We start from the raw sequence: 24,312 nt of genomic DNA on the forward strand, positions 1-24,312 counted from the left end.
CTCAGCATTTTGGGAGGCTGAAGCAGGCGCATCACCTGAGGTCGGGAGTTCGAGATCAGCCTGAACAACATGGAGAAACCCCGTCTCTACTGAAAACACAAAATTAGCTGGGCGTGGTGGCACACGCCTGTAATCCCAGCGACTCAGGAGGCTGAGGCAGGAGAATAGCTTGAACCCGGGAGGCGGAGGTTGTGGTGAGCTGAGATCGCGCCATTGCAGTCCAGCCTAGGCAACAAGAGTGAAACTCTGTCTCAAAAATAAATAAATAAATAAATAGATAGATAGATAAATAAATAAATAAAATAAAAACGTTTTTAAAAAGTTCTCTCTCCACTCTCCAGACAATATGTTGTTCCTTGCTCAGTGGACTCAGGAGGTGGGGTCTGGGGTCCTGGTAAGAATGGGTAAAGGACACATGGAGACAAACTCTGGGATTAAAGCTAGCTTCCTTCTGGACCATTCTATAGACCCGAGGCCCTTCAAAACCTTCTAGGCTAGAACAGGGAGCTGCAGTTGAAGTCCAGCGTGAGGCCTGAGATCAATTAGATTCCCTGTGGGGGCTTTAAACTTCTTTTGTGCCTTGAATGAATGGCGCTCTTCTATATGTCATTGCTTTTTGCATGAAATATGTCTGTAGGCTGTTCACTAGTTTGAGATGAAGGCACCTAGATCCAGCATCATGCAGCATCAGGGCCCTCAGTTCACAGGGTGCAGAGTTATCTACATACCACAGCAGATCTACTGCTACCCGTGGTAGGTTCAAAATCAGACTGACGACTTACCAGGTGAGCCAACCTGACCCACAATGGCATCCTTACAAGCCAATGCTGAGTTTAAATTGCCATTTCAGTTTTTCTTTTTTTTTTTTTGAAATGGAGTTTCACTCTTGTTGCCCAGGCTGGAGTGCAAGGGCGCGATCTCGGCTCACCACAACCTCCGCCTCCAGAGTTCAAGTGATTCTCCTGCCTCAGCCTCCCGAGTAGCTGGGATTACAGGCATGCACCATCACGCCCAGCTAATTTTGTATTTTTAGTACAGGTGGGGCGGCTTCATGTTGGTCAGGCTGGTCTTGAACTCCCGACCTCAGGTGATTCACCTGCCTTGGCCTCCCAAAGTGCTGCGATTACAGGTATGAGCCACCGCACCCAGTCTTAAAATGCCATTTTGTGTTCTCTTGTGTAGCTCAGAGAATCCCTAAAGTCATCTAACACAATGATGCTGGGTAAGGAACATTGGAGGAGTCTGGCATTCCCTCCTCTCATCAGTATTAATTCCCCTCTGAATGGTTTTCCGGGGGGGGGGGGGAGGAATATAGCCTATTCCTCTGATCTATGATTTTTTTTTCCATGCTTCCATTATCTAGATAAAAAGGAGTTAAGTGCCCACATGACTATGTGAAGAGTGTTCAATGCTGAGGCCTCCTGATATAATTTTGCTCCTGCTTAATTCTAGCTGATTCACTTGGCCCTTTGATCCCAGACAAGCAAAATGTCACCTGGCTACCTCTTGCTTGTCAAGTCATCACAGTCCACAATTGAGGACTCCCTTGGATTTAGTTACAGCAGGATCATGCCTTTGTTTCTCTCCCAAATGGACCTCTGGCTTGGTAAGCAGAGTCCTCAGAAACCCAGTGCAACTGGTGTGTGGAGGCGGTCAAATGAGGTTGCCTTTTCCCAAGCTGTCATTACCCATTCCATTAGGTGGAGCCAGGCTGGTGGCATACACATGGCACACAGAAGCCTGCATTACCACTCCATATTTCTCAAGTTCTTTTGGTTAACTGCCATCATGACTGGAACTAGAACTGTCCCTTCCATATGATCAGAGCCACCCCATTTCTAGAATGGTTAAGAGAACAGTTCCTGTTACTCAAGTTCCTAAGCAGGTTGATCAGACTGCTTCTGTGGGGTTTCCTCTGCCTCAGGAGAGCCAGGACTGAAAGGCAGAGGACATTGCTGCTGGCAGCACTTTACTCCAGGCTACGATTCAACCAAAGGTCTTAACTTCCTAATGGCGTCTCCAAGTGTAAAAGTCTAGGGATAAACCTATTTGTCTTCTACTTGGTATTATGCATTGTGCAGCCTGAAGTATAAACCACTAAAGAAACTGCAGATCAAGACCTTCCAACATGGAGGACACAGAGAGATATCCAGTTTGGCTACTGCCAATTTGCTGCATCTCTAAGACATGTTATCTTTCCTCCACAGTTACACAATGCCTCCTAGTCTCTTTCTTGCTCTAAAGATTGGGACTGCCACACAAGTTCAAAGTCCAATCAGGTGTCTGGAACTCATAGGCTGAAGGGAAGAGAATCAGGAAAGGTGCTCTTCATGAAATCCAGAGTTTTCCTCAAGCCTTTTAATCCCACCCACTTTGGACTGACACAGGAAGTGATTACTACAGAGCTTGTCTATGGGTCCCAGGATGAGGGGTGCTTTCTTTCTCATCTAATATACATTCTTTTCTTGGCACTAGCTCAGCTCTCAGCAGATGTATTTATTTAGGCTGCACTTGAATGTGGCTGTTAATATAAACTTCTGCTTTACTATTTCCATAGCACTCCTCAACAGGGTGCTATTATACAAGATTACAGATGAAAACGTAGCAGGTTCTTAATAACTTGGAAAATTCTCCCAAACCTCTTGATCTTCATCAAACTATACTGATGTTTTCCAGAAATGAGCTTATCAAATTTGGGTCTATATTCTGGTGTATACCTCTTAATAGTCTGTCTTATTGTATTGGAGGAAGGATGAGGTGAGAAAATAACAAACCTGTTTATCACTTACTGTCTTTAAGGGGCAACTTTGTGGGGGCTGATTTTGTTTTCCCAAAAACCAGTATCACCAAAATACAGGCAAGGGCTCATTAGGGCTCACTGGTCCCAAAATAAGACTTTTTTTCCTGTACCATCCTTATCCAACTGTAGTAAGCTAAAAAGCTTGCCCCGTAGATGCATTTCTTTGCATTGGCTAAATGGTTTTAGTGGCATGGCTCGTACAACCAAGTAAATAACTACTACTTAATAGAAAGGAGCCTAGAACTCAAGATGAGCTGCAGAAATCTCTTAATTAAGAACTGCAAATTATATGTATTTTTAAGAGAGTCTTGCTCTATTGCCCAGGCTGGAGTGCAGTGGTTCCACCTTGGCTCACTGCAACCTCCACCCTCTAGTTTCAAGAGATTCTGATGCCTCAGCCTCAGGCAGCTGGGACTACAGGTGCGCACTGGCTAATTTTTTGCAGTTTTAGTAGACATGGGGTTTCACCATATTGGCCTGGCTGGTCTCAAACTCCCAGCCTCAAGTGATCTGCCCACCTTGGCCTCCCAAAGTGCTGGGATTATAGGCATGAGACACCGTGGCTGGTCATTATTTCTTACACCACTACCACCCCTGGTCATTGTCATCTGTGGCTCTGGTTCCCTTTGGTGAAACACATACCAAAACCATGATGTAGTGAAAGAAATTTCCTGGCTGGAATCTCTGGGCTGACACCCTGTCACTTTCTAACACTCTTGGGAAATTAACCTGAGGCCAAATGTTTTCCATCTGTAAGACAGTGATACCATCAACCTACACTTGCAGGGAAGTGCCTGTGACTACTAAATATACTTTATGTCACAAGGCTATTACAGTATCTGGTACTTAGGGATAGACTTATGTTGGCAACTCAGTAACAACTGATAAGAACACAGAAGAGAACTCTATGTGCTAATATTGTTAAACTTGATACTCTTTAACAACATCTAATACTACAATCTGATAAATTCTTTGACAGCTTTCACTTGCTTTGCCATGAATAGTGGCTCTGGCTGAATTTCTACTCCTGCTTCTATTCTTCAATCAGTAAATGAAAAACAGAAGCTACATATAACAAAGGTTCTCCTCTAAGCGCTGGGTATAACAGCTGAAGCTAATCAGAAGGAATAGCTGCAGAATGAGAACTCCAATTAAGAAAGACAAAACGTGTATTTTACTTGCTTCGATTTGGGAGCATAATTGCTCACAAGGATTCATAGATTTTTTTTTTTTATTGTTAAGCTGCAACGTACATGGTTTAATACAACAAAAAACATTTAATCAAGTGAAACGTAATAAACTGAACAATAAACACTCGAAAAATTTTCCATTGGAAACATGTAAAGACGAATATGAGGTTTTGTTACCATCTTACTGCAATTTTCTTATGTGTTACCAGCCTACATACCCCATGTTTTCTGTAATCATGCAGATGTGAATGCAAGTTTGAATGATTAAATAAATGAAAAGTCCGTTTACTGCAGGCAATCATTTCACAAGGCAGCCAAACCAGGTTTAGAGAACAAAACTATTCAAGAAATTCTCCATGTATTTAGGTTCATTTTAGAATCCATGAACCTTAAGCTGTTCCTCCTTGACAATGCCAACCTGTAAAATAAAATTTAATTTAGCAAAATAACTCTGAAATACATGAATTCATTAAGAAAACATGGGAGAGTAATTAAAAAGAATCACTATCAACAGCTTATTGCAACACTGTTGTCTGTGGCATGCACTGCTGATAGCCAACAATTCAACACATATTTGAATACTTTACATACCAAGAAATACCGTGTGTGTATATACAGAAATGATCAGAATACTCTAATGAGAAAATAAACCTGACAGAGGTCTTTACTTTCCAAATAAGTACCATGTCTTTATTTCACCTAATTTCCTTCATTCGTATGATTTTTACTTAGTAGAAAACAAATCATGTTGCCTTTAAATACAATGTTAAAAGCAATCTCAAGGTTACACATAAAGCACCCAATCACTCACCTCCAAGAGAAACTGGCAGATGTTTTTTCTTTGGTCACCTTGAAGCTGAATAACCTCTCCGTATTCAGGATGTTCAATCACAGTACCATTACAGGCAAATTTCTGGAAAAGTGCATAAATATACAACAAAATTTAGTCAACTAATATGAGGTTTTATTTCACCATAAGAACAGAATTAACCATTTCAGTAAGCTAGATCATATTTCGAAAAACAGATTTTGTCTTCTATAATCCACAATCCTTCCAATTTAATTTGTAAACCAGGAAATGATTTTATGTGTAACATCAAGAACTAAATATTTCACATTTAAGTTTATTTGAAAGCCACGTGAATCTTCTTTTAAAATGAGAGACCACACCGGGAGAATAACTAAATATTTACATGTTAATTACAAACATGAGAACAGCTTTCTTGGTCTAGTCATTTTCATCCACGCTGATATAAAGGTGTGAATTATAATCCAGTTCAGAGGTGTGCACCAGTAACTCTAATCCTTTCTTCCTAATCCCTTTACCTTTTTGAAAGCTTTCACAAGTTTCTTTTTGTCATAATCATCTGCAATGCCCTGAACAGTAGTCAGTGTCTTTCTGCCGTTCCGTTGCTGGATTCTTATATGAATGTAATCCTCAGTCCCTGCCGGGAGTAAGTCGTCACCCTTAGTTGCATCAGCAAAGGGGTCTGCAAACGGATACAAAAAAAAATCCAAAGTAGAAAAATATTTTTTAGGAAGTACTTTCCACAAATACATTATACTACCAATCCTGACAGTCATCAGTGAAGGTTCTAGTGTCTTTGCTGTTTCTGCCGGTAGGAATGGAGATGGGGGTGGAGTATTAATAAAACCCCCAAGGTACTCTCACAAAAAGAGGAACATTTGGACAGCTATGTCCATTGTAGAAAAACGTTGTTATAGATGTTATCGTTGAATATGGTCCTCTAACGAGAAAAAGGAGACTTAGAAAACCTTAATATTGTAGCCGCTATAAAAATGTGCGTCATCTCGATTACATTCTGAGGAAAACATAAACATTCGAATATGCCCACCCTAATCATTTAACCGTAACTGTGCCTTGCCAAAAAAAAAAGTAGATTAGATATATATCAAGAGGCGTAATTTTACAAATTGCTACGCAAGCAGAGAAGACTGAACCACTGGCCAGTGACAGATCAGAGGCCTGCATCCTCATCTTTCCCTAGGTGCCCCCAGGGGCTGCCAGAGAACAGGCGCCGATTCGTAATTCCCCTGGCCCGGCATCCCCTTTGCAAGTAGCAGGGCCGATCTAGGAGTCCACGAAATAGGGTCGCCAAGGTTTCAAGGGGCAGAAGTGGAGGCGAGAGCCGGGTCAAGGACGGGGCAGGGGGTGGCGCATGGCCCGCGGCCGGGGCTCCGAGAGGAGGGCTCGGAGTCCGGCGCTGTCCTCGGGGAGGGGGTCGCCAGGGGCCCCGTCGCCATTTTCTGGGCGCCGAGACAAAGCCCCACTAGGGGTGCGGGGAGGGCAGAAAGGGGGCCCCTAGGGGCGGTGATCCAGGCGGGCAGCGGGCCCAGAGGCGCGCGGGGCAAGGGAGGGAGGCGGCGGCGACGGGATCTTACCGAAAGATTGGAGGTTCTGGATAGTGGACATGCGATACTAGTGTGAGGCCGGTGAGGGGATAAAATTCCTGCGGGGCCCGCCCGGATCACCGTGTCAGGAGGCTGTAGTGGCGAGAAAACGGAAATAAATAAGGAAACGCTTCGCCTTGGGGTTGGGATTAGGCTGGAGTGGCGGCGGCGGAAGCCGGGAGGAGGCAGGAAGAGGCGAAGGAGGAGGCGGAGGAAGAGGCGGCGGCGACGGATGCGAGGACGCGAGAGAAGAGGCGGCGCTGCGGCTTCTCCCACAAAATGGCCGATGGAGACTATTTAGCCGCGCCCGCCGCCCCTCCCACGTGACCCTGCCGCGCGGGGCATCCTGGGACTTGTAGTTTTCCGGAGGCAGCGGAGCCGGGAAAGCCAGAGGCTGGGGGCTGCCGAGACCGCAATTCCAGTCACGGAGTGCGCCCTCTAGCGCCGGGCGGAAGACGCGGGAAGTGTTCAAGCGGCCGCAGAGCTGCCCGGAGTTCGCAGGTCTGGGGCTGTCTTCACAGCGAGCTCGTAGGGGAGGACAGTCAAGGGACTCAAGCGTCCCTCTTGACTCCCCTTCTCTCGCCGTGCAGTGGCGGCGCCGAGGGGCCGACGCTCAGGGCTAATCTCTATCAGTCACCCTCGAGGCCCCGGGTAATGTAAGTAAAATCGGGGTGCAGGAACAAAACAAGTCCTCTTGCTCCGGCTTTCAACTCATTGGCCACCCCTCAGCCCTACCTGCATTGAAATTCCAACCCCAGTTGCAGGAGCGGTGTTAGTCTCAACCATGGTTGGAGATGGGAGCCTCTCCTTCCAGGATTGGACGGACCTCTTATTCCCTAGCACGGTGGATTTCAGACTCCAGCGTGTGTGTCTGGAGGGCTTGAGAAAACACTGATAGACCCCAGAATTTCTGTGCAGGAAGTCTAGGGTGTGAGCTGAAAATCTGCAATTCTCATAAGCTCCTTGGTGACGCTGATCCTGCCTGCTGGTCTGGGATCAGGCTTGAGAATCACTGCCCAGCTTCATCATGGGCCTGGCATCTAGTGGGGGCCAGGTGTGTGTGAACAGAACATACCACAAAATCAGCTTGTCAGCTCATTGTGTGTGCCTCAGAAGGCTCAACACAGAATTCAGGAAAGATGCCAGGTATAAGCTGAAGGTGAGCTCAGCAAATAGGTTAACTGATGGAGTCATGTACCAGACTGTAATATCTTCCTGTCAAGTCACGCACAGAAAAACAAACCCGAGACTGGGAATTGGCTCAGGCAGGTGTTCAGTTGTCAAACTTGGTTGGCTTTCTGGAAGGAAAGAGATAGACTAAAATTTAGGGATTCTTAACTTTTCTGTGTGTGCCATGGCAATCCTGTGAAGCTGCTGAACCCCTTCTCAGAATAATGAGAAATTAAGTTTTAAGTTCATAAATTACATAGGATTACAAAGGAAACCAAGTTATATTGAAATTTTAAAAATACATTAATAACATGTATTAATACACTAATAACATTTAGCAAGATTACGTCTAATACTATAATTTCAAAAAGCTGATAAACGTAAGAGATATTTTATGATGTCTGTAACATCAGAAATTTAATGTGAAAGTATGTGTAACTTCTGTTGGTGCAAAGTGACAGGTCCTTCTAATACTATTATGTTGCCTTTATTCATAATGGAAGGAAATGGTAAATTTTGCTTAGAGGTTAATGAAAGTGCAGATGTAATTTTTTTTCCCCATCCAATTTTAGGGATCTCCATCCCCGCAGTTTTACCCATGGGCCAAGGATCTGCAGACCCCAGATTAAGAATACCTGAATTTGACAGTCTTTTGTGATTAACAATGATGATAAGTGCCATTTATTTAGTATTTACTATTTGCCTGTTACAAAGCTTATATATAACATTATTCATCTTCATAGCTATTTTATAAGGTAAGCATTACTCTATGCACCAGGTACGGAGATGGAGGCTTTTGTAGGTTAATGCCTGAAAAAAAATCAAATTCTTAACTCTCAGAAATCTAACCACATTTGTGGTCTTCCAGCCCTGGTTCAAATGGAAAACACTCTTCTTATCCCAGATTGAGGTGTAAAGTTCTAGAGCTGGCTCCAAAACAAGGAGCGTCAAAATATCTAAATAAGTGTGCTTTAAAGTACTTTTATTAGTTCAATTTTGTGGCCTACTTTAATACTCTAACACTCTAATTTCTAAATAATTTTTAATCTAGATAATGCATCTCTATTTGTTTCTTTCTTAGTGAATGTACATGAGTATTTTACATTACTTTATTTCTCAGAAGAAGCCGAAGGTGATCCAGTGAAGAAAAAATTACAAACATAGAGAAATTAAAAGAAAAATTCCAGAAATCTCAGGGTTTCATGGTCATTACCCCTGTCAGGAGAACTCATCTTTCCTTAGATTTAGTGTTTGCATCAGAAATCTCCAGGAGTAAGAAAAAGAAAAAAAGAAGAAAGAAACCCCCAGGACCTCAGAAATCTTTAATCAGAGCCAATATGAATACACAGCAGATACAGTTGTGGTTCTTAAGGCTCTTCTAACTCTCATGATTCATAGTCTCTGTGTTTAGACCTCCAGTGTCCAGTACAGAAACCACTAGCCACATGTGGCCATTGAGTACTTGCAGTATAGCCGATTTAAATTGGGATGTGCTATAAGTAGAAAATATACAGTAGGCTTCCAAAGACTTAAATTGTCTTAATTTCACCTATTTCTTTTTACCTTTTTAATGTAGCTACTAAAGACTTAAAATTACGTGTGGCTCATGCTGTATTTCTACTAGATAGCACTGGTTTAGAGTGAAAGAATTTGACCTGTATGTGAAGTTATCATAAAAAGAATAAACTGACGCATTTAAAATCTAGTGTTTTTAAGTTCTAAATGGTACCAGCCTAGGTTAAGGTAATTATTTCTTGTCTTAATTCAGAAAAGCATTTTAGATCACTCACAGAGAACAGTTGTGCTGAGTAAAGGAATTATAGAAGATAATAATTGAAAAAGAAAAGCACCTAAAGCTGAAGGTAGAACCCCCAGTCTGGTTCTAACTTTCTGATAGTTAAGACAAAGAGGAAATCAGCTAGAAAATCTTTATGTATACAGGATGAAAACATACCAGTTGCGCAGGAGGAATAGCTTTGCCAGGCCCTGAGCCACAGGAGGTATTATTCTTGGGCCCTCATAAAGGGAACACTGTGATGTAGTGGAAGCATCCCTAGCAGTTTGCCCACAATGAAGGCAATGATGGGTTTTATGCAGCTGTTTCTTATATCTGCTGGTCATGAGGATGTGTTGTCTGGTTAGAAACTTGGGTCCTCATCCATCCTTAGGCTGCTTACCGTGGTGGATGTGGTAATGTACCACTCAGATTTCCTGCTTCAGTGGGCATAACTGATGAACAGCCCCAGCTGCTATGCTCTGAATTCAGCATTGCATCCCGCTGAGGCCACACTTCCCATCAGCTATTCCTAGCCAATGACTGAGCACAACAAAGATGCTACAGCAGTCCTGTTCTTGGGAGATGTGGAACTCCTTTGACAGGCGACTCTGGCTTAAGGACTCTCCATTGGCCTGGCTGAACCTTCTTAGATTTGTGCTGACGTCTAAGATTCTTCTAATTCAACCTTTCTTCTTCTGTCCTTCGCAGACATTTCGCCCAATAAATTTCTTGCACATCTAATCCCATCTTGATGTCTGCTCCTCAAAGAACCCAAACTGATAAACCTGACTCCAGACTGGTTGGTAAAGAGACAATAAGTAGAAGGAAAATTCCAGTTTAAATAACTCTGGTTATTACTACAGAGCTTTTCCTCCAAACTGTAAACTCTCCTGAACTGTGCTGAATTTCATGAGGCTAAGAGAACTTCCGCATAGCCTGCATGAAGGCTTAAGGCCCTCTATGTAAAAGCAGGCCAGGCAGGCTTTTCTTCTCCTGAGTGGGTACCCTAAAACAAGCCCTTTGTATCTTGCATATTTAATGGTAAGAAAATGTGGACATATTGAAGGGGAAAAACAATGTGTGCCTAGTACTTTGAGCAGATATCCAAATCTCGCTATGGACAGCTTCTGCCCTCCCACAACTGGGAAGACTCCAGGGTCTCTTTACTGAATTAGTGAAATGGGAAATCACTATTCCCAAGTGATGAGTCAATGTGACTGGTATTTCCAGGAGACCGGCTACAAAGAGAAACCCCAAAGAATGAATGTCCTTTGAGGATCGTAACTAGTATTTCTCACATCTCAACTTTAAATGAGAGTTAAGTAGCTGAGAGTTTAAAATTACATTTCCTGGCTAGAACTATGTTGCCAAGTGGTTAATAATGTGCATGGTATGAATAAAACAGAATTTAGTTGCTATCTCTGTGTCTAAAATACATGATTATTGAGTCAGTGTTTCTGTAGAATGAATCAGAAGAGCCACAGAAGAGACAGTCATAACCTAGGCCTGTTTCCTAATATCATATGCTTTGTACTCTTCCATTTTCCTGGGAGAAGAGTAAGGAAGGTGGGTGAATGGGCTCTGTATTTGTAGGCTCTTAGTTAAAAACATTAATAGTGACGATGATCAACATGCTGACAATTAGCATATTGTACGTGCTAATATATCCACAGAGTATAATAGTGAACAGAAACCAAAATTATGTACGTGTTAAAGAGTCAATAGTTTTTCTTATTTTCAGAGAGCTTTTGAATCTAAAAGGAGAGTTAAACCAAACCAACATGTAATTTATAAAGCATATCAGAATAAGAAAATTTCAAGGCCTGCGAGGTTTGAAGACTAAATGGAGTTAACTCAGTAAATATGAGGAAATTTCCCTAACATAGCAACTCCCCACTGGTGATCTTAATTAGGAGGGAATGCAGATACTTGGCCATGTCACATAACTTCTAGTCTAAGGAAGGGGCAGTATTGCATTCAAGTTTCTTCCACTTCATTCTACCCTCCTGCTGTCAAGAACTGTGAAGAGTCTGAGATTTTATCCTACTTGCAAGCTAACAGGTTAGCGTGCCACAGTTTCATGGGTACTGAAACTGAGACTCTTGCATTAGAGACAGGCCTTTATTACTCATGGCAAAAGCAGTAGCCAGAGCTTAGTGTTAATGCTGGTTTCCTATGTCCACAAATCTAAGACCCATGGATTGGACCCAAGTCCAACACAGGTGGGTCTTGATTGATGCCTACACATGCAGTGGGTTGTATTACAGGAGAGGAACACTGTGCTTATGGAGTCTGTTGCTTTTATTATAAGCAGTAACAAGCTTGTCTTAGGGGGCGATATTACCTCATCCCTCGGGACTGCTCCCTGCAAACACGACTCTGAGAAAAGGCCAAGGTAAGACGTGGTCAGGGCCTTGCATTCTTGGCAAAACCAATAAGAACATGCAGGCACCCTCAGGGCCCATGGTGAATTACCTCTCCCAAAAACTGCTTACTCTTCTTTCATGATGGGGTGTTGATAATTGGAGGGGTAAGCTCTAGGGACATTCGAATGGACATATTTACTAGAGGACAAGACTATTGTTTGTTGACAGGTCATGTACATAAATGCATCTCATTTTTTATCCTCTTTTCTCAAATCCCTGGAAGTTCTGTGGGGCCGACCTGACCACCTTCTTTTCTCCCTTTTATCTCCTGTGGCTTGGAGCTTTCTCATCTTTTCCGTTTCCCACCTCCCATAGAGCCAGCTGGTCCTACGAGTTAAGTTGGGGTTGGGGAAGGGATTTGGCTTCAGAGGCCTCCAATTCTTGGCTTTATGTTCCAGCCCAGCTTTCCTAACAGCTCTGTGTTGGGGTTTCAGTCATAAGCTTGACCTGCAATCATGGTATTTTTCTTTCCTTCACCACTGACACTTGAGAATTTATCTTCCTTGTGGACTTCTGGGGCAGTAGTGGCTTATGGTCCAATGTGTGATTTGAATATACCTGGATCCAATGGCTTATTTATGCTTTGAATAGAATGTAACGGTCTAGGCTTGAGAGTTAGATCTGGCATCATATTCTTGTGTAGCCATGAATAGCTGTGAAAACTTTACCTCTCTAACTCTCAGTCTTCTGTGAAAAGGACATCATCATTTATACCTCAAAGGATTTTGTAATGAATGCATCAGAAAATGTATCACAAGCACTTTAACTAGAGTGTATGGCACAGAAGATGAAGCTTTATAGTTCAAAGCCTTTTCCAGGAGTTGTACAATGAGAATGCTTGGAAGTGACTGATTCTGATGTGAGGTTGGGGCAGTTGCTAGAACATTATACATTTTTCTGGTGTTTCCCTTTTCTTTTCCTGTGATCCTGTGCTCTTATGAAATCTCATTACAGCCCTAGTCACTTTGGTTCATTACAATAAAATTTTTCTTGGAATGGTGTCAGTCAGTTTATGCAACTTGATTACGCTGGAATAGTGCAGGAAAGGTGGATACAGAATAAATAACAGAAATAAAACCCCTCTGCTGCCACAAGATTTATATATATTACCCCCTTAGGAAAGGACAAGTATGTACATGGTGGGGTGCTTGAAGCAAAAAGGCCCACCCATTGCCACTCTCTCCCTACATTCATGCTCATGTATCCATCTGCTCCAGGGTAGATGTGGGATAGCATATTTCCCCCCATAAAGGTTAAATTATGTCTGTTTTTCAGTAAGACATAACCTTGACATTGCCAGATCCATTTCTGGCAACTTATGCAACTCCCATCTAAAAATAGACATTCTTAGAATCACATCTGTTTAAATGGGAGTAATTTCAATCTTATTGAAATAAGTTTAGAAAATGTGTTTGAGTATTATTAATTGTAGAACTTCATTGTGAATGAACTTGGGGACTTTTGCTTAGATGTTGATTGTAATCTCAGTTGACCTGGAGGTGGAACCTTCAGTCCTTTCTTGTCACCATAGAATGAACTTTAATGGTAGTATATAACAATATATCTTATCTACAGGCACATATTTCTTTAACATTAAAATAGTGGCTGCATCTTAGGTCGTTTGCTCCATGAAGCATTGCCAGTGTAGAACTGAAACATTTAAAAGAAGGTCACTTTAAAAAGAGGTCTTACCCCACAGTTTTTCTGCTCAATATAAAAGCTGATTAAGCTTCCTGAGAGAGTACAGGAGGAGGCAGATTCCTCAAGGAGAGGGGATAAATTGTTTTCATCATTGTAACTAGGGCCCAAAAATGCCTGTTCCTAGGGTGTGTTTAGTACATGTATTTTGTACCACTTTACATACAGTATTAGAACTTAACAAACATGTACATCTACTTCTTTCCTCCCAGCCTTTTGTGTTGTTATACATTTTAGTTTTGTACTACATCATTCTTATTTTGTTTAAAATGGTTAATTATCTTTTAAAGAGGTTTAATAAAAATGTACCCAAAAAGTTACCATTTCTAGTGCTTTTCATTTTTTGTGTAGATCCATATTTTTATCTGGTATTTTCTTTCTGCTGGCAGAACTTCCTCTGTTATTTTTTGTAGTTATTTTGAAGTCTGCTGGCAAACTTCCTTTGTGGGTCTGAATGTGATGAATTCTTTCAGGTTTTGCATGTCTGAAATATTTTTATTTAACCTTCATTTTCGAAAGACCGGTTTTGTTGGGTATAGGATTCTATGTTGACAATTGTTGTTGTTGTTTTGTAATAGAGATGGGGCTTGCTAGGTTGGTTGCCCAGGCTGGTCTCAAACTCCAGGGTTAAGTGATCCTTCCCTGTTGAACTCCCAAAGTGTTAGGATTACAGGCTTGCACCATTCATGCCTGGCCTATTTTTTTTTTTTCTTTCAGAACTTTAAAGTCGTGGCTCCACTGTCATCTTGTTACATTGTAAACAATGAGAAATCTGCTGTCATTGTATCTTTGGTCCCTCATATGTAAAATTTTTTTTTTCTCGGACTGTTCTTAAGATTTTTGCCTTTATCACTAGTTTTGAACAATTTGAGCAATTTGATTATTTGTGCTTTGGTGTAGAGATTTTATGTTTCCTGTGTTTAAGGGTCATTAAGCTTCTTGGACCTCAGTTATAATTTTCGTCAAATTTTGAAAAATTTTCTCCATTATTCCTTAAAAATTTTCTGTCCCACTCTTCTCTCCTCTACTTTGGAAACTCCAGTTACACATATTTAAGGCTAAAGTTGTTCATAGTTCACTGATGCTCTGTTGTTGTTGTTTTTTTTCTTTCTTTTTTCTCTCTCTATATGATGGCTTTATAAAACGAAAACTTGGCTAGGCTGAACTACATTTCACAGACTTTCCTTTCTTGTGTGTTTACAGATTGGGTAGGTCACAAGAACTCATCTTTCATGATTTGGAAGCTGGAAGGAAAGAAGCACTTTTGTAGCTGACTCACCTCAATGGCATGAACAGTGTCTGAGCCTACAACTGCGCTACCTTCTCTGGATTTTTCTTCACTTTTTCCTCACTCATGAGCCAGGTATGTGTTTTTAGTTCCATAAAAAAGAGCCCTGGCCAGGCGTGGTGGCTCACACCTGTAATCTCAGCACTTTGGGAGGCTGAGGCAGGCAGATCACTTGAGCTCAGGAGTTTAATACCAGGATGGGCAACATGGTGAAACCCCGATCTATAAAAAATACAAAAAATTAGCCAGGCATGGTGGCATGAGCCAGTATTCCTAGCTACTCAGTGGGCTGAGGTGGGAGGATGTCTTGAGTCTGAGCCGAGATAAGTGCCACCGTGCTTTAGCCTTGTTGACAGAACCAGAGCCTGTCTCAAAGAAAAAAAAAATTACCATTGCACCAAGGTCAAAGACAACAAGAAAAGACATGGATTTCAGTCTGTCCTCATGGAGTTCTAGCTCATGATTACAGGGTTTCAGCTTGCTTGCGATAGTCTTTTCCTGACATTCCCTTACTGACTTCCTTCCCTATGGACTCTATCTGTATCAGATGCAGAGACACAGCCTTACAGAAGCTGCTTAACCAGCCCTCATAACTGCATAAGCCAATTCCCTGTAACAAGTTTCTTTATATATGTATGTATGTGTTCGACTAGAGAAGCAGGACCAGTGTGAGATATACAGAGGTACTATTCCCAGACTGTGTGCATATTGCATACTGATTCCCCTTCATCTTTTAGGTGGTTATTTCCTGGGCTTCACAGTTTCCTTACATTCATTCCTTACATTAGTATTCTGCTGAATACATGGGGAGGACTAAATAACTTTCCAGTGTTCCCTCTCTGTGAAGCCCTCTCCTCTCTTATATTCTGTTTGCAAACTCTAGCTGCTCTAATATTTTTGCACTCCACTTTTTCTACTTATGGCGTCTGCTGGGGGTCTGCCTGTGTTCCCTCTCTGATGTGACTAGAATGTGTTCCCCAAAGTTTGTGTGTTAGAAGCTTAATCTCCAATGTAACAATATTGAGAGTTGGGACTTTCAAGGGATGATTAGGTCATGAGGATGATTATTAGGTCATGATTAGGGCATTAGCTCTGCCCTCATGAAAGAATTAATGTTGTTGTTATGGGATTGGGTTAGTTATTGCAGGAGCAAGTTCCTGATAAAAGAATGAGTTTTGCTCCCTTCCCCTGTGTGCTCTCTTGCCCTTCTGCCTTCTGCCATGGAATGACTCAGCAAGAAGGCCCTCACCAGATGCACTCTTCTTGACCTTGGACTTCCCAGTTTCCAGAACTGTGAGAAATGAGTTTCTTGCCTTTATAAACTGCTGAATCTGTGGTATTCAGTTATAGCAACATAAAATGGACTAAGACAGAAAATTGGTACTGAGAAGTAGGGCTGTTGCTATAACAAATACCCACAAATGTGGAAGTGGCTTAGGAACTGGATAATGGATAGAGGCTGGAAGAATGTGGTGTAGCAAGGTAGAAAAAGCTTGGATTGCTGTGAATGGTACATTAAGGGCAGTTCTGATGAGGGCTCAAAAACAGGGAAGATGAGTGAAAGTCTGGAACTTCTTAGAGATTACTTAGGTGGTTGTGACCACAATAATGAAAGAAATGTGGACAGTAAAGGCCGTTCTGATGAGGTTTCAGATGGAACTGAAGAACAAGGTATTGGAAACTAGAGCAAAGGCCACCCTTGTTATAAAGTAGCAAGTAACTGGGCTGAACAGTGTCCATGCGGGAAAGCTTTATGAAAGGTGGAAGTTAAGAGTGATGAACTAGGATACCTGGTGAAAGAAATATCTAAACAGCAAGTCCTCCATGCTGCGCATGGCTACTTTTAACTTCTTACAGTAAAATAAGTTAGGAAAGATACGATTTAAAGACAGAATTTATCATTAAAAAGTCTGTATACATTCTGTCTTGCCCTTCTGCCTTCTGTTGTGGGATGATGCAGCAAAAAAGTCTTCACCATATGTAAACCCTTCACCTTGGACTTCCCAGCATCCAGAACTGTGAGAAATGAATTCCTTTATAAAATAAATGACCCAGTTTGTGGTATTCCGTTATAGTAACACAAAACAGACTAAGACACCTATTCTGTGCTCCAGCCTGGAACATTCTTTCAAGGCAGAAAGATGGGCCAGTTGCAGGGCTCACCTTATTTGTTTCCCATCCCTCGGGAAACACTGTCCTTTGTTTGATGTGGAGTGTCTTGAAAAACTATTGTTTCTTATATTTTGTCCTGTGATTTTGTTGTTTTAGATGGAAGAGTAAATTAAGTCCCTGTAACTTCATCTAAGTTGAAAGCAAAGTTTCAATACATGTATTTTGAATGTAGGAATAAATTTCTCTTTGGCATCTATCATGAAATTAAACCTTGAATTGTGAATATATCTGATACTTAGGGAAAAAACTAACTTTTTTAGAGTGATGACCCTTTATCCACCAGTGGTGTGTGTGTGTGTGTGTGTGTGTGTGTGTGTGTCCATGTGCACACACGCATATGCACAAATTTTTTATCTACCGGTGGTGTACGTTTGTTATTGTACTAAAAACCTTCACTTTAGAACACTTTTAGAAATATGTATTAGTGTTGTTTTATAGCAAGGAATCTTTGGATTGTTTTATGTCTAGGAAATGAACCAACCTGTAAATTGTGTAATTGTGTTTTTGTTATATTAGTTTGCCCATTTACTCACTTTTATAATTGAAACCTGGCAAATTTTCTTAGTGTTTCCAAGTGCTATATAGGAAGTTAAAATACTGTGAATACTAGGTAAATATGAGTTGACCCACTTTATAGCTAAAAAGAGAAAACATTCTGAACTGAGATACACACTAAGTAAGCAAAGGGAGTTGCTACTGATATTTTGTATTCTCCACTGTGGGCCAGGAAAACTGCCAAGCATTTTGTATTATTTATTTACTCTTTATAACAGCTTTGTAAGTGGAGTTTATTGTCTCATTTTACACATGAGAAAAATGAGACCCCCAATAAATTTATTACTTGCTTAAGAATATACAGCAAGTGTCATAGCTAGGATTTGAACTCAAGTTTGTCTGCTTCCAAATTTCATGGTTTTTTTCCCTCATGTTATAATTCCCTTATGGAGGTTAAACATACCATTAAAGTCATTACATTTAGTGGTGTTTTCACAGGGAAAGAATGAATAAGTCTGGCCGATTGGTGACATGCAAGACATGGACCAGTACAATACAGTTTCAATGGTTACTGATTAAAGGCCTATAGTCATTCATGAATAAAGAAGTCACTAAAGCTGGTGTGCAGTATACTAAAACTAGTTTATCATAATCATAGGGTTTAGTTGATAACAAATGAAGTATAAAACCGTAGTGTTTTAATTGGTTAGAAAGAAAAAAGTGATTGTATCTCCCTTATTTTCATCATACTCAATGTCATATTTCTTAACCTTACCCAAGCACCGAAACAGTCCAGAAATTCCTCCCTAAGTGAAGGGTATGAATAAGTTCATTGACTCAGTTACAGCATCAATCAACTTTTACTGAGGGCCTGCAATATGCTTAGCACTCCTCCAGGTTTTGTGATGAGGTATGTATGTTTGAATCGATTAGAGAATAATTCAATATGTGCTATAGATCAAAGGTTGAAAATACAGGTCTACCATTGTTTTTAGAAAAGTGAATTAATTGTATATTTCATATGAAAATTCAGATTTATTTCTTCTTTTAAGAAAAAAATCTGACTTTCTAGCTTATATTTTAAAAAATTAAGAAGAGCTGGTAGCAATTGCTGTACCTTAGATAAGGGATGGGTTCTTGAATTTGTCACAATAACTACTATGTCCTATTGGTTCTTCTACAAGGAAGCTAAGTATCAATTGTCATTGCAGTTGTCACTGTTGATTGTCAAGAATATTGCCTGACTAACTGCTGATGGCATTTGGTTTATAGCCTCTTGCTGTAGATTTAGAGAAGGTATTATAGATGCTTTTATGCATTTTGTTTAGCTCAGAGTTTCTTGAGAGTTAAGGGGGGAAGAAAATAAACAAATGGACTTTAGAATGTCAGACTGGCTTTGGAAGAGAATCTATCGTTGGATAATAAAACTAGATGTTGAAAGGGAAGTATTGATCAGAGGAGGATTTCAGGAAAGAAGTATGTAGAAGGAATGGGTAACAAGGTTGTTGGAAGGAAAATTATCTTGGTAAAGATAGATGAAAGAAAGAAGATAAATGGAAAGAAAGGGGAGGAAAAAGGGGAGAAAGAACAGGGAAAAAAAAGCAGGCAAGATTTTCTGTGGAAAGAATTGCATCCCTATGACAACAAAAGTGAGGAACGTCAAGAGTATAGTGGACGCTTAACCAAGTAGAGTTTAGGTCTTGATCAAATAGAGGCTCACACATTGTTTTTTTAAAAAGTAAATTAGCTATCATTTTTCGTATAAAAATCCACATTTCTGTTTTAAGAAAAATCTGAATTTCTAGCCTGTATATATATGTGTGTATATACAGATATATATTTAGAGATAGGGTCTCACTCTGCCATCCAGGCTGGAGTGCAGTGATGCAATAATAACTCACTGTAATCTTGAACTCCTGGGCTCAAGTGATCCTTCCACCTCAACGTCCCGAGCAGCTAGAACTACAGGTGTGTGCCACTGTGCCTGGTTACTTTTTTCTTTAGAGATGGGATCTCACTATGTTATCCAAGCTGGTCTCGAACTCTGTCCTCAAGCGATCCTCCTGCTTTAACCTCCCAAAGTGCTGGGATTACAGGTGTGAGCGACTGAGCCCAGCCTCCTAGCTTATTTTCTCTCTCATCAAGGCTGATTTATAGAGACTTCACTTCTGATTACTGAGGTTGTGGGATTCTTTCCTTATGTAATGGAATTATGATGAGAAAAACTATCAATAAATTAAGAAAATAGTAAAAGTGGAGCCAAGTGTGATCTAGATTGTTCCGCCTTAGGGGACATTTTGGGAAGAGTTTGTGCCAAGGCAAAGGGTGAAGTCACCAAGGACATAATTTGCACTTTATTTTAAAAAGTTAAATTTATGCTTTTTTTCTCAAGAAAGATTTGGTGCTGCAGAACTTTTGGTTGATCTTCTGACTTGGGTTAGTTCAGCATAAATAATAAATCATGTAGTTGCCATTCTTTGTTGTTTTGCTATTTGATTCACTGGAATTGGTTTGTGGTGGAGATTGTGGGTTGCCAGCTAATATCCATTCTCTCCTTTTTTCTTAGTAAAACAGAATCCTGATTTTATTCCGGGCTGCAGTGTGCCCAGCTAAAAGACTGTACTATGTTTCACAGCTTTCCTTGCAAAGCGTAGCCAATGGGATGTAGGCAGAAGTATTGAATGGGTTATCCGAAAAGATTGCTGTGTTACTTCATTTTCTGCATACTGGAAACTGGGTGATTTACAAAGAGAAGGAATTTATTTCTTACAGTTACAGAGGCTGAGAAGTCCAAGGTCAAGGGGCCACATCTGGTGAGGGTCTTCTTGCTGGTAGGGATTCTCTGAAGGGTCCTGAGGTGGCACATGGCATCACATGGTGACAGAACTGAGCATGCTAGCTTAGGTTTTTCTTCCTCTTCTTATAAAGTCACCAGCCCCATTTCCATGATAATCCATTAATCCATTATCCCATTAATTCTTAAATCCACAAATAGATTAATCCATTCATGAGGGCAGACCTCCCATGACCCCGTCATCTCTTAAAGGCTCCACCTCTCAGTACTGCCACACTGGGGATTAAGTTTCAACATGAGTTTTGGAGGGGACAAAAAAATATTCAAACCATAGCAATTGCTTAAGGGAAGCTGACTCAGTTGGGACAAGTGCCTGTTTTGGTCTTCTTCTTTTTTTTTTTTGAGATGGAGTCTCGCCCTGTCGCCCGGGCTGGAGTGCAGTGGTGCGATCTTGGCTCACTACAAGCTCCGCCTGCTGGGTTCACGCCATTCTCCTGACCCAGCCTTCCGATTAGCTGGGACTACAGGCACCCGCCACCATGCCCGGCTAATTTTTTTCTATTTTTAGTAGAGACGGGGTTTCACTGTGTTAGCCAGGATGGTCTCAATCTTCTGACCTCGTAATCCACCTGCCTTGGCCTCCCAGAGTGCTGGGATTATAGGCATGAGCCACTGCACCTGGCCTGGTCTTCTTTCTTATTCCTTCCTGCTTCCTGGAATGCCAACACGATGCTGGAAGTCTGACAGCTGCCTTGGACCATGAAGTAACCTTGCTATATGGATGTGCTGCAGCTGGTGGGGCAGAATAGTAGTTGGAGTCTGGGGCTCTGGACTGCCTGTTTATGGGCTTGTTATATATGAGAGAAGAAACCCCATGTGTTTAAACCTCTTCTCTTTTGAATTTTCAGTTAAGTGAAGTTGAAGCTAACCCTAGCCTAAAGAGCACTGTTGTCTGAATGCAACCCCAGGACACTGAGAAGCTGGATAAGCACTCTCTTAGTGCTCTCTGTTGAATTTGTGTATGGCTTGGATCACACTCTCTACCCTAACCTTGATTCCAGAGAGTTGGGCCAGCTCAGGGTGGGGTGTAGGAGGATGCACTGTATACACACTGACAGTATATGTGTCTCCTCAACATTCAGAGGCCACATGGCAGGGCGGATGTTCATTAACTAATTTGGGCTTATCACATCTGTTTAATAAACAACAGCGGGGACAGATAGTGCCCTACAGGCATATTAAAGGGAAGACTTGATCAAATTTAGCATTTATTGTCTGCCTTGCAAACAATGCACCTGGATTTTTACCACGAAACTAGCAATAGAGTCCCTGAAGCTCAAGTTTAAAAAGCTTCAAATGAAACGATTTGTAATTTGGTTATGTGTTGCAGAGTTGACATCAGCTGGCATATATGACTGCGTCCATACTAGCTGTTATATTATTAAAATAATTTTGGCTGGGCGCGGTGACTCACGCCTGTAATCCCAGCACTTTGGGAGGCTGAGGCAGGTGGATCACAAGCTCTGGAAATCGAGACCATCCTGGCTAACACGGTGAAACCCCGTCTTTACTAAAAATACAGAAAATTAGCTGGGCATGGTGGTGGGTGCCTGTAGTCCCAGCTACTCTGGAGGCTGAGGCAGGAGAATGGCGTGAACCCGGGAGGCGGAGCTTGCAGTGAGCTGAGATTGTGCCACTGCACTCCAGCCTGGGCAACAGAGCAAGGCTCCATCTCAAAAAAAAAAAATAATAATAATGATAATTTCATCCTGATTGGGAAATAGCTATTGCTCAACCTCCCCAACACTAGGCTCCTCTCTTTGGGCCTTCTAGATCCCTGCATGAACCAGCAAGTAAGAGGTGAATGCTTGACAGCAGGGACCTTCCTGGATTTAGTCACTACCCATTTGCAAAGTTAGGCATTTGAACCTATGGTGTTGTTGACAAAAAGAGTCAAACTCTATAAAATATTTGAAGAGATTTAAACTGAGCCAAATATGAGTGGCCATGGCCCATGATTCAGCTTTCAGGAGATCCTGAGAACATGTGCCCAAAGTGGTCGAGGTGCAGCTTGGTTTTATACATCTTAGGGAGATATGAGACATCAATCAAATACATTTAAGATGTATGATGGTTTGGTCCAGAAAGGCAGGGCAACTTGGAGTGGAGGTGGGATGTGGAATGGGGGTGGGGCTTTTATAGGTAAAAATTTTTTGGGTTGGCAATTGGTTGAAAAAGTTATTGTCAATAGAAAAGAATATCTGGGTTAAGATAAGAGGTTGTGGAGACTAAAGTTTTATCATGCAGATGAAGCTTCCAGGTAGCAGGCTTCAGAGAGAATAAATTATAAATGTTTATCAGACTTAAGGTCCTGTTAATGTTAAATGCTGGTTGGCTTTTCCTGAATTCAAAAGGGAGGAGGACATAATGAGGCATGTCTGATCCCCTCCCCACCCCCCAAATCATGGCCTGAACCAGTCTTTCAGATTATAGGAAGTCTATTCAAATGGTTGTGGAGCATTCACATTTTATTTTTGGTTTATAGTGTCGTTATCCCAGCAGTACTACTGCCGCCCTATATTTATCCATAGTTTGATTGAAACAGTATACAGGGGATATCGCTCCAGGCAGTTTATAGTTCACCCCTGGATCATATCAGATCCACAGAGAAACTGAGAATGTGTACTGCGTTTCAATTAGCCTCTGCTACCCCTTGTCCGCCTGAGAACTGGTCTTGCTGAATTGTCATGCAATCAGCATGACAATGTGATATCATCAGTCTGAGCTGTCAACAGCCCAGGCTGAGAGACAGGGAGGGAAACAGCACAAATGACACTCATTGTCGTCTGTCTCTTGGGAATGTTGTCAAGGATGTGTGTTTTTATATTGTGTCTATTTATAAGGATACTCAGAGAAATGCCTAACTGCTTTTCGATGTAAGAACAATTGTATTACTCCTGAGAAACCGTTCTCTTTTTAACTTTACACATCTCTTTGTAAGTGTCTAGTTTTCTCTTCTCCTTGTTTTTGTAAGTAGACTTATATCTATTCTGGAATGAGGCAGAGAATAAATAAATAAATTAAGTTAAATTAAATGAATCATATCACATTTAAATGAAATTATGAAAAAACTCAAAGCCCATGATCAAAGAAACCTAAATACATAAGCATTTTGCATTTTTTTCCCTCAGTGGAATTTTAATATTAACTTATCACAATTATACTGAGTAATAATGATGATACTCAATTTTAAAAGCTCTGGAATGAAAATGACTAACTGAAGAGAATATTCTCGTTAAATTCATATGTTCACAGACATACAAGCTCTTTTTTATTACCGTATTTTTACAGATAAACACTTCAGCATAGTCAAGGCCTTGCACAATTAAATTTGGAAACTTTGCTTTAATTCTAAGGGAGGCACAATATGAATGTTTCTGCAGGCTTTGTCCTAATTTGCCTTTGAATAAACACAGGGAGAGGGAGAGTCTGTTCATTTTCATAAACATGTAATCTGGACATACCCAAGTACTGTGTCTTCTGGGATTGTCTCTCCATTTTCTCCTTCTGTTAATAAATGGATTCCACCAGGCACGGTGGCTCATGCCTGTAATCCCAGCACTTTGGGAGGCCAAGGCATGAGGATTGCTTCAGCCCAGGAGTTGGAGATCAGCCTGGGCAACAAAGTGAGACTTCTGATTCCATAAGAAGTAAAAACGTCAGCCAGCTGTGGTGGGTCACATGCCTCTAATCCCAGCTACTCAGGAGGCTGAGGCAGGAGGATTGTTTGAGCCCGAGAGGAGCTGTGATTATACTACTGCTCTCCAGTCTGGCAACACAGCACCACCCTGTCTCAAACAAAAAAGAAAAGAAAACAAACGGATTCAAGTCTCATCCCATGTAACTCTGGAATATCCTGTTCCCTATCTAAGATTATCAAAGATTCCCAAGAGGGTTGCATTCTCCTGGTTATCTCCTACTGATAGCAGCAAGAGACAGCCAAATTCCTAGGCAGACAGGGGCAGGTCCTCGGTGAAACCTGACGTTCAAGGTGTAGCAGGACAAACCGCAGACAAAACCCCTCCAACAC

The 24,312-nt window shown here is 41.4% G+C and overlaps 1 protein-coding gene and 1 long non-coding RNA gene across 3 annotated transcripts in view; one reads left to right on the forward strand and one right to left on the reverse strand.

Annotated features, from left to right (window-relative positions):
- Positions 1-3,968: 3,968 nt before the first annotated feature.
- EIF1B (eukaryotic translation initiation factor 1B) lies at positions 3,969-6,864 on the reverse strand. 2 transcript variants are annotated; one of them, XM_025375658.1, is made up of 4 exons: positions 6,394-6,864; positions 5,317-5,480; positions 4,802-4,903; positions 3,969-4,408 (listed from the first exon to the last, which is right to left on the reverse strand). In XM_025375658.1, exons 1-4 carry the CDS (start codon positions 6,422-6,424, stop codon positions 4,364-4,366), a joined length of 342 nt encoding a protein of 113 aa, XP_025231443.1. In that variant the 5' UTR covers positions 6,425-6,864; the 3' UTR covers positions 3,969-4,363. The 2 variants fall into 2 exon arrangements, with proteins under 2 accessions (XP_025231443.1, XP_025231444.1); XM_025375659.1 differs by having other exon boundaries at positions 3,971-4,408; positions 5,317-5,435.
- LOC112618544 overlaps positions 6,683-24,312 on the forward strand; it is a 127,978-nt gene continuing 110,348 nt past the window's right edge. Inside the window, exons 1-2 of the long non-coding RNA XR_003118092.1 lie at positions 6,683-7,058; positions 14,677-14,836. This is a non-coding gene — a long non-coding RNA (uncharacterized LOC112618544). The remainder of the gene's footprint in view (positions 7,059-14,676; positions 14,837-24,312) is intronic.

The sequence above is a fragment of the Theropithecus gelada genome, chromosome 2, assembly GCF_003255815.1.
Source record: "Theropithecus gelada isolate Dixy chromosome 2, Tgel_1.0, whole genome shotgun sequence".
Taxonomy (NCBI): Eukaryota; Metazoa; Chordata; class Mammalia; order Primates; family Cercopithecidae; genus Theropithecus; species Theropithecus gelada.

Coding starts and splice junctions, on each gene's coding strand:
- EIF1B (XM_025375658.1), bottom strand. CDS start 6,424: ATGTCCACTATCCAGAACCTCCAATCTTTCG. Junction 4,904..5,316: donor TTGTGAAAGCTTTCAAAAAG/GTAAAGGGATTA, acceptor GCACTTTTCCAG/AAATTTGCCTGTAATGGTAC. Junction 4,409..4,801: donor TCTGCCAGTTTCTCTTGGAG/GTGAGTGATTGG, acceptor TTTATTTTACAG/GTTGGCATTGTCAAGGAGGA.